Source organism: Balaenoptera ricei, chromosome 2 (genome assembly GCF_028023285.1).
Source record: "Balaenoptera ricei isolate mBalRic1 chromosome 2, mBalRic1.hap2, whole genome shotgun sequence".
Taxonomy (NCBI): domain Eukaryota; kingdom Metazoa; phylum Chordata; class Mammalia; order Artiodactyla; family Balaenopteridae; genus Balaenoptera; species Balaenoptera ricei.
The window spans coordinates 57,532,798-57,549,005 of NC_082640.1; the positions used below are offsets into that span (position 1 = coordinate 57,532,798).

The 16,208-nt window shown below is 40.3% G+C and overlaps 1 protein-coding gene across 1 annotated transcript; it reads left to right on the forward strand.

The window, feature by feature from the left end:
- Positions 1-1,546: 1,546 nt before the first annotated feature.
- Positions 1,547-3,218, forward strand: NDN (necdin, MAGE family member). Its single transcript, XM_059915418.1, has one exon. It carries the CDS (start codon positions 1,666-1,668, stop codon positions 2,641-2,643), a length of 978 nt encoding a protein of 325 aa, XP_059771401.1. The 5' UTR covers positions 1,547-1,665; the 3' UTR covers positions 2,644-3,218.
- The last annotated feature ends 12,990 nt before the right edge of the window (positions 3,219-16,208 follow it).

The window sequence follows — 16,208 nt, forward strand, 5'->3', positions numbered from 1 at the left end:
TCGAATAGCGCCAACCCTGAAGATAACCAGTGAGCCTAAATTAGACAGTATTTGGCAAGGCATCACTGGAGCTCCAGACCCAAATCATGACCCTTGAATTAAAGAAGTTTTGGATGCCTCATGAGTACTGATTTCCTCTTCCACCCACAGTTGTCATCTGCCTTTTTATCTTATCTCTCTGAAGGCCTGCATCTCTGGGTTATGGAGAGGCACCTTATTAGGTGTTACTATCAAGCCATCAAGCTACTGACCTCTCCCATGACACATCTGCAGGTGCACTTTCTCTACTTAAGGGATATCCCAAGCTCTACTTTTCTCCACCCCCTCTCCATGGATTTTCTTTTTGTTGGGAAATGCACCCTCTTCAGCTGAACTTTTCCTGGAAGAAAATGATATCACATTAGCAGGTGTACAGTTGGGCTCCAAGGGTGAGCAGCACTAGGCGTTTACTCTGTACTTGGTTTCAAATTTGGCATCAGTTCTAAAGCTTTAAACCCTCTGAGTATAATCCCTCATAGTGGTTCCAGTCCACAGGCTCTGGGATAGTATTAAACAACCCTCCCAATAGAAGAAAGGTGTGGAGTGAGCTGTGGCAGAGGTAGGAGTTTACTGTTGACCATGGGAAACTTCACCAAAATGAGGACAAGTCCAGCTCAGGCAGCAGCTGAAACACAAGCAATTCTCTTGGGAATTGGGAGGGATTTGGGTGTGGTTGCCAACATGGGACCAGTCAGTTTCTGTGAAAGGTGGGGGTGGGGTCCTGTGAGAAGGTGAAGTTTCCACAGGAACAAATGTGGAGGTTGCAGCAGTCATAAGGGGAAGGAAGATCCTGGACAAACAGGGGGAAAGCCATCATACAAGTCTGTGCTAATAAATACGGCAATCTGTGTGATGGGATCCTAATGAAACAAATTAAAATTACATCAAAATTACCCAAGGGAAGTTGAAACCAAAATCAATGACCATTAAAGCACTAAGAACGTCATTAGTATATTACCTTCAAGAAAGTTTCCACTGCACATGGATTGACTACCTTCTGCATTTCTCATTTATAACCCTTGGATTTGGTAGGGAATCAATCAATTTTTATTATTATTCCTCAGAATTCCAATCTCCCACATCTTTTTCAGAGTTTACACATTTTCTTGACTGTTCTCTCAGTTTACATTCTCGCACTTGTCCGAAAGCCAAATTGACACACCAGACTAGGTCTTGCTCAGGGACTCCATCTCTTAACTTGATTCTGGATATACCCAATTGAACATCTCCTAAGCTTAAGTTACCATCTTTCCCCTTAAACTTGCTCCTTGTCCAGTGCTCATCCATCTCCCTCCCCTCCTCACCAAGACCTTAGCCCAACAGGACGCCTGGGGTGGGGGTGGTGATCCTTGATGCCATATTCTAGCGGAGCCTCTACCCTCCACGGGGCCTCACTGCCCCCCACCCCCCACTCCCTCCCGCCAGGCGCCCCGCCCGCCCGTCGCCTGCCAGGCCCGCGGACGCGCAGGCGCACTGGCCCGTCCCGCCGCCGCCCCGCCCTGCCCGGCCGCTGCGGAAGGCGCCGCGCGCAGCAACGCGCACTTCCTCTCTAGGAGTCCAAGGAGGGAGCGCAGACTCGAAGAGCTCCTGGACTAGGCGGCCGTGCCCTTGCCAGACGGAGCAGACATGTCCGAACAAAGTAAGGATGTGTGCGACCCCAACTTTGCAGCCGAGGCCTCCAACTCCGAGGTGCACAGCAGCCCCGGGGTTCCCGGAGGACCCTCTCTGCCCGCGTCTCAGGCCACGATCTTCCCAGGGCCGGAGAGCCCTCCCGTAGGCCCGCCCGACGCCCCTCTGGTCTCGCCGGCGCCCCAGGCCCCAAGCGAAGAGGGCGACCCGAAGGCCCTGCAGCAGGCCGCGGAGGAAGGCCGCGCCCACCAGGCCCCGAGCGCAGCGCAGCCCGGCCCGGCGCCGCCGGCCCCGGCCCAGCTGGTGCAGAAGGCGCACGAGCTCATGTGGTACGTGCTGGTCAAGGACCAGAAGAGGATGATCATCTGGTTCCCAGACATGGTGAAGGATGTCATCGGCAGTTACAAGAAGTGGTGCAGAAGCATCCTCCGGCGCACCAGCCTCATCCTCGCCCGGGTGTTCGGGCTGCACCTGAGGCTGACTAGCCTGCACACCATGGAGTTCTCGCTGGTCAAAGCTCTGGAGCCCGAGGAGCTGGACAGGGTCGCTCTGAGCAACCGCATGCCGATGACAGGCCTCCTGCTGATGATCCTGAGCCTCATCTACGTGAAGGGTCGCGGCGCCCGAGAGAGTGCCGTCTGGAACGTGCTGCGCATCCTAGGGCTGAGGCCTTGGAAGAAGCACTCCACTTTCGGAGACGTGAGAAAGCTCATCACCGAGGAGTTCGTCCAGCAGAACTACCTGAAGTACCAGCGCGTCCCCCACGTCGAGCCCCCTGAGTACGAGTTCTTCTGGGGCTCCCGGGCCAGCCGTGAAATCAGCAAGATGCAGATCATGGAGTTCCTGGCCAGGGTCTTTAAGAAAGATCCCCAGGCCTGGCCTTCCCGCTACAGGGAAGCACTGGAAGAGGCCAGAGCCCTGCGGGAGGCCAACCCCACTGCCCACTGCCCCCGCAACAGTGTCTCCGAGGACTAGCAAGGTCTGGAGGCAGATGGATGGTTTCTGCCCCTCACCAGGGCGGTGGAAGGGTGGGGGTGGGACATTAGAGTATTCAGGATTTACAGTGCAGTATTTCACGTGTAACTTTTAAGTTTTCAGTACAGTGCTTTTATACCTTTTAATGCAATGATGTATTAATTTCAGTAATATTAGATAGAGTGTAGGATTCATGCATGTTTGTTTATAAGTAAGCTCAGTTGGTGCTTTTGCTTTTGTGCTACCTTTCTTGAATTTTTTGTACCAGAGACGTGCTAAACTTATGAAATACATTGAGACATTTTCCATCTTATTCTTTTACATGGAACGGAGGATGTGTATTGGGTAGACTGGTCCTGGAGAGTTTGGAAGAACTCCCCAGAAAAGCTGGCATAACCAAGAGAAAAGTCAAGACCCCTGTCTTTGTGATCTCCCTGGGCGCAGGAAACATCAGTGTGGAGTGTGGTGATGTGGACTGAAACGGGCGCAACGTGGGCACACTTTACTAAACACAGATACAACCCCACCATGAGTAAACTTTAAAGTAAACATTAAAGATTCTTGTGATACAATCATTCATGGAAAAGTGTACTTTATCTTTTTAACAAAATATTATGGGTTGGCAATGGGAATTACAAAATGTACAGATACCACTATTTCATCTAATAACGCGGGGACATCACTATTCATCATGACTCATAAATGTGTGAAGTGTATAGTTTTATTTTCAAAATGGAACTCACAAGTTCATTTCAGAACTTTGACAAATAGAGAAATGTATAAAAACCAAAACAGGGTCATAATCACATCACATAGAAATAATAAATGTTAATATTTAGAGTAATTTCCTCTCTTGCATTTCTACATTTTATGAAAAATAATAGCTGTTTTTGTGGGCACGAAAAGAGTGAGGCATTGTACTAAATCCTTTATGTGTATTTTCTCTTTTTATTTAATCCTCACAACAGCCTTGTGAGGCAGGCACTTATTACATCTGCACCGTGGAGGAAATACAGGAACAAAGCAGGTAATTAACTTTCCCTAGATCGTAAAGTCTTCGTGCGAGGAGAGGCTAGGGTTTGGACTCAGACTGAATGAGTCCAGAGCCTATACTTTTACCCGCCTGCCTCCAGCTGCTCCCCTACCTCCTGCCTTTTAGTTTATGCCTTTTAAAAAATTCCTTGTTAGAGTCTGTACTTTTAGCTCCCTACCCCCCAACCCATTCACACAAGGCTAGGGGTTTTATTTTTCTAATGAATCCTCACATTAATCTTCTAGAGGAAGCAGTCATATTCTGACTGTACAAATCAAGAAACTTCATTTCGGAGAGATTAATGGACCTAGCCAAGTCATGTTCCTGCTTAGCAGTGAAACCAAGATTTGAAACATGGTCTTTCCTGAAGGACTGGGATGTTGGAGCAGTCTCTAATCAGTGGTGCTGGAGGAACACACATGGGACACCTGGGAGAGGGAGGTGGGTTTGGGGTGGGAAGGTCACCTATTGGGGTATCTCCAACCCAGCAACTCTGGAATTGCAATGGGCCACTAAACAATCCCTCGGAGAGTGGGAGGGGGTGAGGGAGGGGGTGAAGGGCAGTGCCTGGGGATAAATCTCATTATAAAACTCTCAGTCCTGCAAGGGAGAGAAAGAGAAATGGGCTTTTAATAAGACTGAAAATCTTTCAAACTTCAGGACATTGGAAAAGACCATTTGGTTAAAGCCAGATCCTATTCTGGGGAGGCTGGAAAATGAGGGGAACACATAGGTCACATCACCCCGAAAAGAAGTAACCTGGGAGTTATATTTGGGTGAGGGAATTACAATCTGAATTGGGAACTAGGAGTCTCATCACTTAAATGACAGTACTTAACAGGCAGGTGCAGGCGCTAAAGTGCTGAAGAAGCCTCACATGTCCTTAGACGAAATCCATCCCCTTTAGTACACGTCCTGTGAGGCCTCCTGTGGCAGGTAGGGGGCATTTCTGCAATAACTCAGGCAGCTGTGCCCTGGCTTCGATGCCACTTCTTACCCTGAGCCAAAGTGAACTCAGAAATTTTAGAACTGTTAAAAAAATTTACCTCCCTCTCACCCCAAAACTTCCTGCAGAATCAAAACAAATCTGTCCCTTTAAATGTAAAATTATGTCCGGGATGTCTCATTTCTGGAACAGGGCCACAGCTGTCTCCCCTGCCAAGGCGGGGTACTGGACACTTTCTCTAACGTCCTAATTCTGCTTGCAGCAACTGTAACTCCTGAACACTTTTTTCATCAAACCCAGAAGTCACCGGGCAGGCAGTCCCCTCACCTCTCAGTGTTTGTATTTACTTTCCTCTTTGCCAGGAGAAACTGGGAGAACCACTCCAGAGCTTCCCCAAGCTCCCTGACACAGGCACATTACCTGTGCTATAGAGGACCAAATCTTGAGAGAAGGACAGGATCATGAGAAATGAGAAGCTGACCCCAGCAAGTCATGCGGGCAGGGCTGCTCACCTCCCATGCAGGCTTGGAGGCAGCCAGACCCAGAGGGAGAGGCTTACCAGATGTGGAACAGGGCTAATTCATGGCACCTGGTCCTGCAGGGACAGCAGCTTGGGGCACACGGAAGGAGCATCCAATATCACTCTTGGATTTTCATGCTGGGCTCAACTGAATGGTTGGGGGGTTGGTCAAATATTTTCCAAAAGGTTCATCTACGAGGTGGCGGGAAAGGTCATTCAGGAAGGGGTCTGCAGACCCTCGATGTTCCAGCCGAGATGACAGTGTAGTGAAACCCAGACGGCTGCGGCTGGGAAAGAGTAATTCCCCACAACATCTGACATTTTCTCCATCTGTCTTGCCAACCAGAACCTCACTTCTTTACAAATACCCACACACATATTTCACTGTAATTAACTTCATTTAATTAAAGTCATGGAGGGCAAAAAGACCTTTATAAACTGAATGTAAAGTATAGTGCCCCCTCATATAAGGTATTCTGAGAGGAAAATAAATGACTTTCGTAGTATCATTATGAAAAAAGGAAGACGTGTTTTAAATGAACTTCTTATGCAGTTAAGTATTTCCTCTGCTTGAAAAGTCATCTATGGCCCCCTCCACTTGAGTTTTACCTGACCAGCTCATGAGCATCACTTCCAGTGGGAATGCTGTCTGGCCTTGAAAGCACAGCCGTGTTCTCCTAGTATTACCTCCAATAGTATCCTAAACTATTCACTCATGCTGTTTATAAATAAGTTTGTATTTCTCTTCCTGGGATGTCGGATACTTAAAGGCAAAAAACTGTATCTGTCATTTTCACCATTTCCTTGATGTCTAATTTAAGGAGTGGCATATGTACGTGCTTGAAAAGTATTTGTTATATGAGTTAAGAAATTCAAAATATTATAAAAGACCTACTCTACCACATAGCAAAAACAAAAGGAAGCATGGCAAATAAAGACCAACCACTCTAAAGTAGAGGAAACATGGACAAGTTGAAATTAATGAAATTTAAAAATACAGAAAAATAGTATAAACAATTATTTTCAAGTTAGTTTTGTGAATACACCAAGAAAATGGGCAAATATGTATCAAGTTTTTATTTATTTTATTTTTATTGAGATATAATTGACTTATACCATTGTATTGGTTTTAGCTGTGCAATGTAATGATTTGATATATGGATTACCACAGTAAGTTTAGTGAAGATTCATCACCTCACATTGTTACAATATTTTTTTCTCATGATGAGAACTTTTAAGATCTACTCTCTTTGCAACTTTCAAATATGCAATACAATTTTGTTAACTATAGTCATCATATACACATTACATCTCCAGGACTTATTCATCTTAACTGGAAATTTGTACCTTTTGAAGACCTTTACCCATTTCACCCACCACCCAACCCCTGCCTCCAGCAACCACCAATCAGTTCTCTGTATCTATGAGTTCTGTTTTTTGTTTGTTTGTTTTAGATTCCACTTACAAGTGAGATAATATAGTATCTACCTTTCTATGTCTGATTTATTTCACTTAGCATAATGCCCTCAAATTTTATTTGTGTTGTCGCAAATGGCAGAATTTCCTTTTTTATGGCTAAATAATATTCCATTTTATGTGGAATATCACACACATTTTTTTTAATCCATTCATCTGCCATGGACATTTAAGTTGCTTCCGTGTCTTGGCTGTTGTAAAATTATGCTGCAATGAACGTGGTGTTGTAGATAGCTTTTTGAGATAGCAATTTATTTTCTTTCAGATAAATGCCCAGAAGTGAAATTGCTGGATCACATGGCATTTCCATTTTGAATTTTTGGAGGAACTTCCATGCTGTTTTCATAGTGACTGCATCAATTTGCATTTCCACCAACAGTTGTAGGAGGGTTCCTTTTTCTCCACGTCCCCCCCAATGTTTAATATTTCTTATCTTTTTGATGATAGACGTTCTATTCTTACAGGTGTAAAGTTTTGCTTGTTTGTTTCTAAGGAGAAAGGGCAAATAAATAATTTATTACTAGGTAAATGAGCCAAGGACACAAACAGGTTAGTGCTCCAAACGTGACACAAATAACAAGTGAAAAAATGAAAGAAAAAAAAAATCCAACCACACATTGTTAAATCAAGATACTTTTTGTATGCTAATCGATCAAAGATGTAATAAAAGCCAACATCCTTTACTAGCAAGGGTGATTAGAAATTGGCATCTGATGCCCTGATAGAACTGTATGAATAGCTACTGTCGACCCCTCAACAACTAGGGGTAGGTATGTTAGGCCATTAGGGGTGCTGACCCAGCCACAGTCCATTGGAGAATAAATTTACTGTCACACTCCATATCCCCGGTTCCCCATTCATGCAGTCAACCAACCACAGATCCTGTAGTAAACATTTATTGATTAAAAAATCTGCCTGTAAGTGGACCCACTCAGTTCAAAACTGTATGTTCGAGTCGACTGTACATGCTTTCCTATTTTATGCACTAATTTGTAGTGTGTATTGAGCACCTAATATGTTGCATTTGCAGTGTTAGGAGTCAGGGATGCAATAGCGAACAGACTAGACATTGTCCTGTGCTCACAGAGCTTTCAGTGCATTGAAAGAAGGAGATGAATAATAAGAATTACACTTCAGCGCAGTGAGTGCCACTCCAGGAGAAGTATGGAGGCTAAAGAGGCTCAAACCAGTGCATCCAACTTGGACTTTCCAAGAGGAGTGACATATAAATATACGTCTATAGGATGAGAAAGAATTAGCAACGTGAAAGTGGTTTGGGAAAGGTAGATTTGTGTGGAGGAACAGTTGTGTGAACAAATACACAAGCATGTGAGACTATAAAGTTTCTGAAAATCTACTAAAAAGAATATGGGAAATAAATTTCAGAATGGGCTAGAGGCTAGAACGTCAGATAAAGAGAAGAAAAATATCGTGCTGAAGATGCATTCAATGCCCTGAAGATGTGAGTAATTTTAATCCTATGACAGCCCAACAGCCTTAGAAGTAACTGTGCTGAAAGAAGCCCTTCTTTTGAATATGTATCTTCCTTTTAGTTTTCTTCTGATTGCTAATCAGGGCTCTAAAACATCCCTCTTTATCACTTAATTTACCCCATTATTCTTTGTTTCACCTACCAAGGGGTTTGGAGCCCTTAAATATATTATGCATTTTTCAATGTCTAAAGGGTTTCATGTGTCCCCTTATTCGCAACCTATATATATTTATAATATTATTTATTAATATATATAATATCATATATACTACCATAATAGTATATATAATATTACATATATATATATAATATTTTTTGTTGAACTTCAACTATAAGGCTACCTTGTGCTGGGTTCTGTGTACATATTAGTGAATTAGACATAAAGGGCCCCTGGCCTCAAGGAGTTTACTGAGACTCACAGTGCAGATACAGCACAATAAAAAGGTAAACAAACAAATGAACCATTAAATACAAATCACACATTTGGATAAGATAATGAGATAAATGACTTGGTTAGAATGATAAAGAATGGTGGAGGAGATCAGCTGAGATAAGATGCTCAGGAAAGAGTTTTCTGAAACAGTGACATTTCAGCAGATACTGGAAGGATTAGGAGACATCTAGCAAAGAGCAGAGAGAGCAAGCATATGTGAAGGCCCAGAGTTAATTAAGTGGATTTTCTGGTTTCCTTTACTACAAGACACAGCATTACAGATGAGCTGGGCAACAAGCAACACCCAACACTCTTCTGGTTTGTCTCTGTAACAGAGGCAGCACAAGCTGAGTATGTGATATCTCAGCCTGTCAGAGATGTTCCAGTTAAGACATAGAAGAAATACCTAAGCTTTTACTTCCCACATCATTTTACTCCTTCTAAGAACATAGAAGGAATATCAGGAGCTATTGCGCATCCTGTGATGTCAAGAATGAAAAGAGGCAAATCACAGAGATGTTGAGCATGACATCTACAAACCACTGAACAATTATCAATAGCCACCTACTTATCTCTGTATTTCTTTTTTTCCCAGATTTACTGAGATATAATTGACCAGCATTGTGTAAATTTAAGGTGTACAATGTGTTGATTTGATACATTTATAGATTGCAAAATGATCACCACCAAAATGTTAGCTAACCACTCCAGCATATCACATAATTATATTCTTTGTGGTGAGAACATGCTATGCATTAGACCCCCAGAAATTATTCATCTTATAATTGGAAGTCTGTACACTTTGACCAACATCTTCCCATCACCCTTACTTCTACCCCAGCCCCTGGTAACCACCACACTATTCTGTCTCTATGAGTTTGGCTCTTCATTAGATTCTACATATAAGTCATATCAAACAATATTGGTCTTTCTGTGCCTGACTTATTTCATTTAGCCTAATGCCATCAGGTTTCATCCATGCTGTTGCAAATGACACGCTTCCCTTCCTTATCATGACTGAATAATATCAGTATATATGTATGTTTTATTTATTTATTTATCTATTAATGGATAAAGAAGGTATGGTATATTTAATTTTTTAAAGTCGGCTTATTTTTAAGGCAGTGCTGTCATTTGATTAAGAAATCATGCTAATAATGGTAATGCATTCTAGAGGATAAAAAAGGGCAGATAATTAGGAGAGTGTGGGGCAACAGGCCAGAATTTACAGGCAAATTGTATTAAAGAGTAAATAGAAATCACTAAACAGTTTGGGACTTATTTGAAATTATGTTTTTAAAATACTACTCTATTATACAACCAAGATAACTCTACCCCGCAAGAATCTCATTCAGATTTGATGGAGAAATCAAAAGTTTTACAGACAAGCAAAAGCTAAGAGAACTCAGCACCACCAAGCCAGCTCTACAACAAATGCTAAAGGAACTTCTCTAAGTGGGAAACACAAGAGAAGAAAAAGACCTACAAAAACAAACCCAAAACAATTAAGAAAATGGTAATAGTAATATACATATAGATAATTACCTTAAACATGAAAGGATTAAATGCTCCAACCAAAAGACACAGGCTCGCTGAATGGATACAAAAGCAAGACCCATATATATGTTGTCTATGAGAGAACCACTTCAGACCTAGGGACACGTACAGACTGAAAGTGAGGGGATGGAAAAAGATATTCCATGCACATGGAAATCAAAAGAAAGTTGGAGTAGCAATACTCATATCAGATAAAATAGACCTTAAAATAAAGAATGTTACAAGAGACAAGGAAGGACACTACATAATGATCAAGGGATCAATCCAAGAAGAAGATATAACAATTATAAATATATATGCACCCACCATAGGAGCACCTCAATACATAAGGCAACTGCTAACAGCTATAAAAGAGGAAATCGACAGTAACACAATAATAGTGGGGAACTTTAACACCTCACTTACACCAATGGGCAGATCATCCAAACAGAACATTAATAAGGAAACAGAAGCTTTAAATGACACAATAGACCAGATAGATTGAATTGATATTTATAAGACATTCCATCCAAAACAGCAGATTACACTTTCTTCTCAAGTGCTCATGGGACAGTATCCAGGATAGATCACAACTTGGGTCACAAATCAAACCTCAGTAAATTTAAGGAAATTGGAATAATATCAAGCATCTTTTCTGACCACAATGCTATGAGATTAGACATCAATTACAGAGAAAAAAATGTAAAAAACACAAACACATGGAGGCTAAACACTACATTACAATATAACCAAGAGATCACTGAAGAAATCAAAGAGGAAATGAAAAATTACCTAGAGACAAATGACAATGAAAACAGGACAATCCAAAACCTATGATATGCAGCAAAAGCAGTTCAAAGAGGGAAGTTTATAGCAATACAATCCTACCTCAAGAAACAAGAAAAATCTCAAATAAACAATCTAAGCTTACACCTAAAGGAACTAGAGAAAGAAGAACAAACAAAACCCAAAGTTAGCAGAAGGAAAGAAATCATAAAGATCAGAACAGAAATAAATGAAATAGAAACAAAGAAAACAATAGCAAAGATCAACAAAACTAAAAGCTGGTTCTTTGAGAAGACACAACAAAATTGATAAACCATTAGCCAGACTCATCAAGAAAAAGAGGGAGAGGACTCAAATCAATAAAATTAGAAATGAAAAAGGAGGAGTTACAACAGACACGGCAGAAATACAAAGCATCCTAAGAGACTACTACAAGCAACTCTATGCAAATAAAATGGAAAACCTGGAAGAAATGGACAAATTCTTAGAAAGGTATAACCTTCCAAGACTGAACCAGGAAGAAATAGAAAATACGAACAAACCAATCAAAAGTAATGAAATTGAAACTGTGATTAACAATCTTCCAACAAACAAAAGTCCAGGACCAGAAAGCTTCACAGGTGAATTCTATCAAACATTTAGAGAAGAGCTAACACCCATCCTTCTCAAACTCTTTCAAAATATTGCAGAGGAAGCAACACTCCCAAACTCATTCTATGAGACCACCATCACCTTGATACCAAAACCAGACAAAGATACTACAAAAAAAGAAAATTACAGACCAATATCACTTATGAACAGAGTTGAAAAAATCCTTAACAAAATACTAGCAAACAGAATCCAACAACACATTAAAAGGATCATACACCATGATCAAGTGGGATTTATCCCAGGGATGCAAGGATTTTTTAATATACACAAATCAGCCAAGGTGATACACCATATTAGCAAATTGAAGAATAAAAACCATATGATATTCTCAATAGAGGCAGAAAAAGCTTTTGACAAAATTCAACACCCATTATGATAAAAACTCTGCAGAAAGTGAGCATAGAGGGAACCTACCACAACATAATAAAGGCCATATATGACAAACCACAGCAAACACCATTCTCAATGGTGAAAAACTGAAAACATTTCCTCTAAGATCAGGAACAAGACAAGGATGTCCACTCTCGCCACTATTGTTCAACATAGATTTGGAAGTCCTAGCCACGGCAATCAGGGGAGAAAAAGAAATAAAAGGAATACAAATTGGAAAGGAAGAAGTAAAGCTGTCACTCTTTGCAGATGACATAATACTATACATAGAGAATCCTAAAGATGCCACCAGAAAATGACTAGAGTTAATCAATGAATCTGGTAAACTTGCAGGATACAATATTAATGCACAGAAATCTCTTGTATTCCTATACATCTGAAAGAGAAATTAAGAAAACACTACCATTTACCATTGCGACAAAAAGAATAAAATATTTAGGAATAAACCTATCTAGGGAGACAAAAGACCTGTATGTGGAAAACTATAAGACACTGATGAAAGAAATTAAACATGATACAAACAGATGGAGAGATATGCCATGTTCTTGGGTTGGAAGAATCAATCTTGTGAAAATGCCTCTACTACCCAAAGCAATCTACAGATTCATTGGAATCCCTATCAAATTACCAATGGCAGTTTTTACAGAGCTAGAACAAAAAATCTTAAAATTTGTATGGAGACACAAAAGACTGCGAATAGCCAAAGCAGTCTTGAGGGAGAAAAACGGAGCTGGAGGAATCAGACTCCCTGACTTCAGACTATACTACAAAGCTACAGTAATCAAGATAATATGGTACTGGCACAAAAACAGAAATATAGATCAATGGAACAGGATAGAAAGCCCAGAGATAAACCCATGCACATATGGTCACCTTATCTTTGATAAAGGAGGCAAGAATATAAAGTGGAGAAAAGACAGCCTCTTCAATAAGTGGTGCTGGGAAAACTGGACGGGTACATGTAAAAGTATGAAATTAGAACACTCCCTAACACCATACACAAAAATAAACTCAAAATGGATTTGAGACCTAAATATAAGACCAGACACTATCAAACTCTTAGAGGAAAACATAGGCAGAACACTCTATGACATAAATCACAGCAAGATCCTTTTTGACCCACCTGCTAGAGAAATGGAAATAAAAACAAAAATAAACAAATTGTCCCTAATGGAACTTAAAACCTTTTGCACAGCAAAGGATACCATAAAAAAGATGAAAAGACAATCCTCAGAATGGGAGAAAATATTTGCCAATGATTCAACAGACAAAGGGTTAATCTCCAATATATATAAACAGCTCATGCAGCTCAATATTAAGAAAACAAACAACCCAATCCCAAAATGGGCAGAAGACCTAAATAGACATTTCTCTAAAGAAGACATACAATGGCCAAGAGGCACATGAAAAGCTACTCAACCTCACTAATTATTAGAGAAATGCAAATCAAAACTACAATGAGTTATCACCTCACACCAGTTAGAATGGGCATCATCAGAAAATCTACAAACAACAAATGCTGGAGAGGGTGTGGAGAAAAGGGAACCCTCTTGCACTGTTGGTGGGAATGTAAATTGATACAGCCACTCTGGAAAACAGTATGGAGGTTCCTTAAAAAACTAAAACTAGAATTACCATATGACCCAGCAATCCCACTACTGGACATATACCCAGAGAAAACCTTAATTCAAAAAGACACATGCACCCTGATCTTCATTGCAGCACTATTTACAATAGCCAGGTCATGGAAGCAACCTAAATGCCCATCAACAGATGAATGGATAAAGAAGAAGTGTTACATATATACAATGGAATATTACTCGGCCATAAAAAGGAACGAAATTGTGTCATTTGTAGAGACGTGGATGAATCTAGATACTGTCATACAGGGTGAAGTAAGCCAGAAAGAGAAAAACAAATATCGTATATTTACACATATATGTGGAACCTAGAAAAATGGTACAGGTGAACCAGTTTGCAGGACAGAAATAGAGAAACAGATGTAGAGAACAGACGTATGGACATCAATGGGGGAAAGTGGCGGGGGTGGTGGTGGTGGTGGTGGGATGAATTAGGAGATTGAGATTGACATATATACACTAATATGTATAAAATGGATAACTAATACGAACCTGCTGTATAAAAAATAAATAAAATAAAATTCAAAAATTCAAAAAAAAGAAAAAAAAGCACTTTACTTAGAAAATTTGCATCAAATTTATAATAAATAGTATTTGTATTCCTCCCCAAAACAATAAATCAAATACTACTCTATTATATTCAGAATGACTTGAGAGGAGTTAGTGTCAAAAATGGGACTCCATTAGGAAATGAGGATTATGTAGAAGAAGGTGGAGTGTGCTTCGTTTTTGGACATGGGGTTGCAGATATCTTTTCAAGAGTAAATGGGAGTGTGATTTAATGCGTTAAGGAAGAGGGGGGAAAGAACTGGTTTGGGGCAAAAGTCATAAAGAGTTTACATAGTCGGACTCTAGGAAATATCTTAAGAAAAATATACAGTAGACAATTAATAAAGATGCCTCACTTAAGAGAATGAATCATGGCCCTTCATTGGAGCAATGTATTTATCCAGAGAGAAAGTGTAAAGGGTAAAGAGAAGTGTGTGTCCATGATTGTATTCTGGGAAACCAAAACATTTCCATGTCTAATATTGAAGGAAGATCTGGTGAAGTGACTCCAAAGAATAATTAACTGAGAGACAGAAAAATAAACCAAAAGAATATTGGATTATATAAATTAAAATAAAAGAATTCTGAGCTGGAGGAATTGGCCAGTGGTGTCAAATGCTGCTGAGATACCATAAGCGTTTGAATGTGTGTGTGGGGAGGGGGATGTTACATTAGTAAGACCAATGATGATTAGAGATAAGATAATGAGGATTAAGTTCAGAGACATATAATGTGGTATGCATTAGATCAGGTGAGAGACAATGGTGACCTTAAGTAGGGAATGAGTAATGAAGATTAATGGGAAAAAAATGATCAATATTTGGAGATAAAGTTGACAGGAGCTGGTGATAGATTAGATGCTAGGAATAAGGACAGGGAAGAGTCAACGAGCATGGCCAAGTTTCTGTTTGAGTAATACCTACTCTTGGTTTTGGGAGCAAAGAAAAAGCAGGTTTATGTGGAAAGATGCTGAGTTCAGCTTTAGACATGTTGAGTTTGATGTGAATGTGAGATATCTAAGCAGAGACGTCCATTTGACTGGGGAGAAATTCCTAAGAGAAAAAATGAAGATGTAGATTAAGATTCCATGAACCCATGAATGGGAGTGAATGATATTGCTTAGGGAGAATGCATGGGCTTGGAAAGGTAACTTGTGCTATGCCCGAGCAGTTAAGGCAAGGCATCCACAGTTCAGGTCACTCAGACGTGAGCAGCAGCTATCCTCATGCTTCTTTACTATTCTACTTCCTAAAGGCAAAGGAGTTTGGGAACCTTGGAAAATGAGGGGAAAGAGATGCAGGATGGAGCATTGCAGAGAACAAATATTGAATGGACAAGCAGAGACAGAACTCTAAAAGAATATAAACAAACAGTGGACAGAGATTAGGAATAAAGCAAAACCTAAAATCTATGGTTTTATAGATGCCAAGGGAAGGAGAGGATGAAAGTAGTGTTAAATTTAGTTGAGCTGTGAAGTACTAAAATAATGTGCACTGAAGTTACTAATAAATAGATCATTTTCCTCTAATTAAGAGTAATTTCAATGGAATAAGTTTTAACAGAAGACAAACTTCAGTGACCTAAGAATTGAGCATGTCAGTGGAGGGGGTGTGGAGAATAGGGGACTCTCATACACTGTTGGTGGGAATGTAAGTTGGCACAACCACTGTGGAAAACAGTATGGAAGTTCCTCAGAAAACTAAAAATAGAATTACCATATGATCCAGCAATCCCACTCCTGGGCATATATCCAGACAAAACTATAATTCAAAAGGATACATGCACCCCCCATGTTCATAGCAGCACTATTTACAATACCCAAGACATGGAAACAACCTAAATGGATAAAGAAGATGTGAGATAGATATATATATAATTATATGTATATATATAATTATATATAAAAAATAAATTAAATAAAGCCATTTGCAGCAACATGGATGCAACTAGAGGTTATCATACTAAGTGAAGTAAGCAGAAAGAGAAAGACAAATTTCATATGATATCACATATTCGGAATGTAAAATATGACACAAAGGAACCTATCTATGAAACAGAAACAGAATCATGGACATATAGAAACAGACTTGTGGTTGCCAAGGGGGAGGGTTTG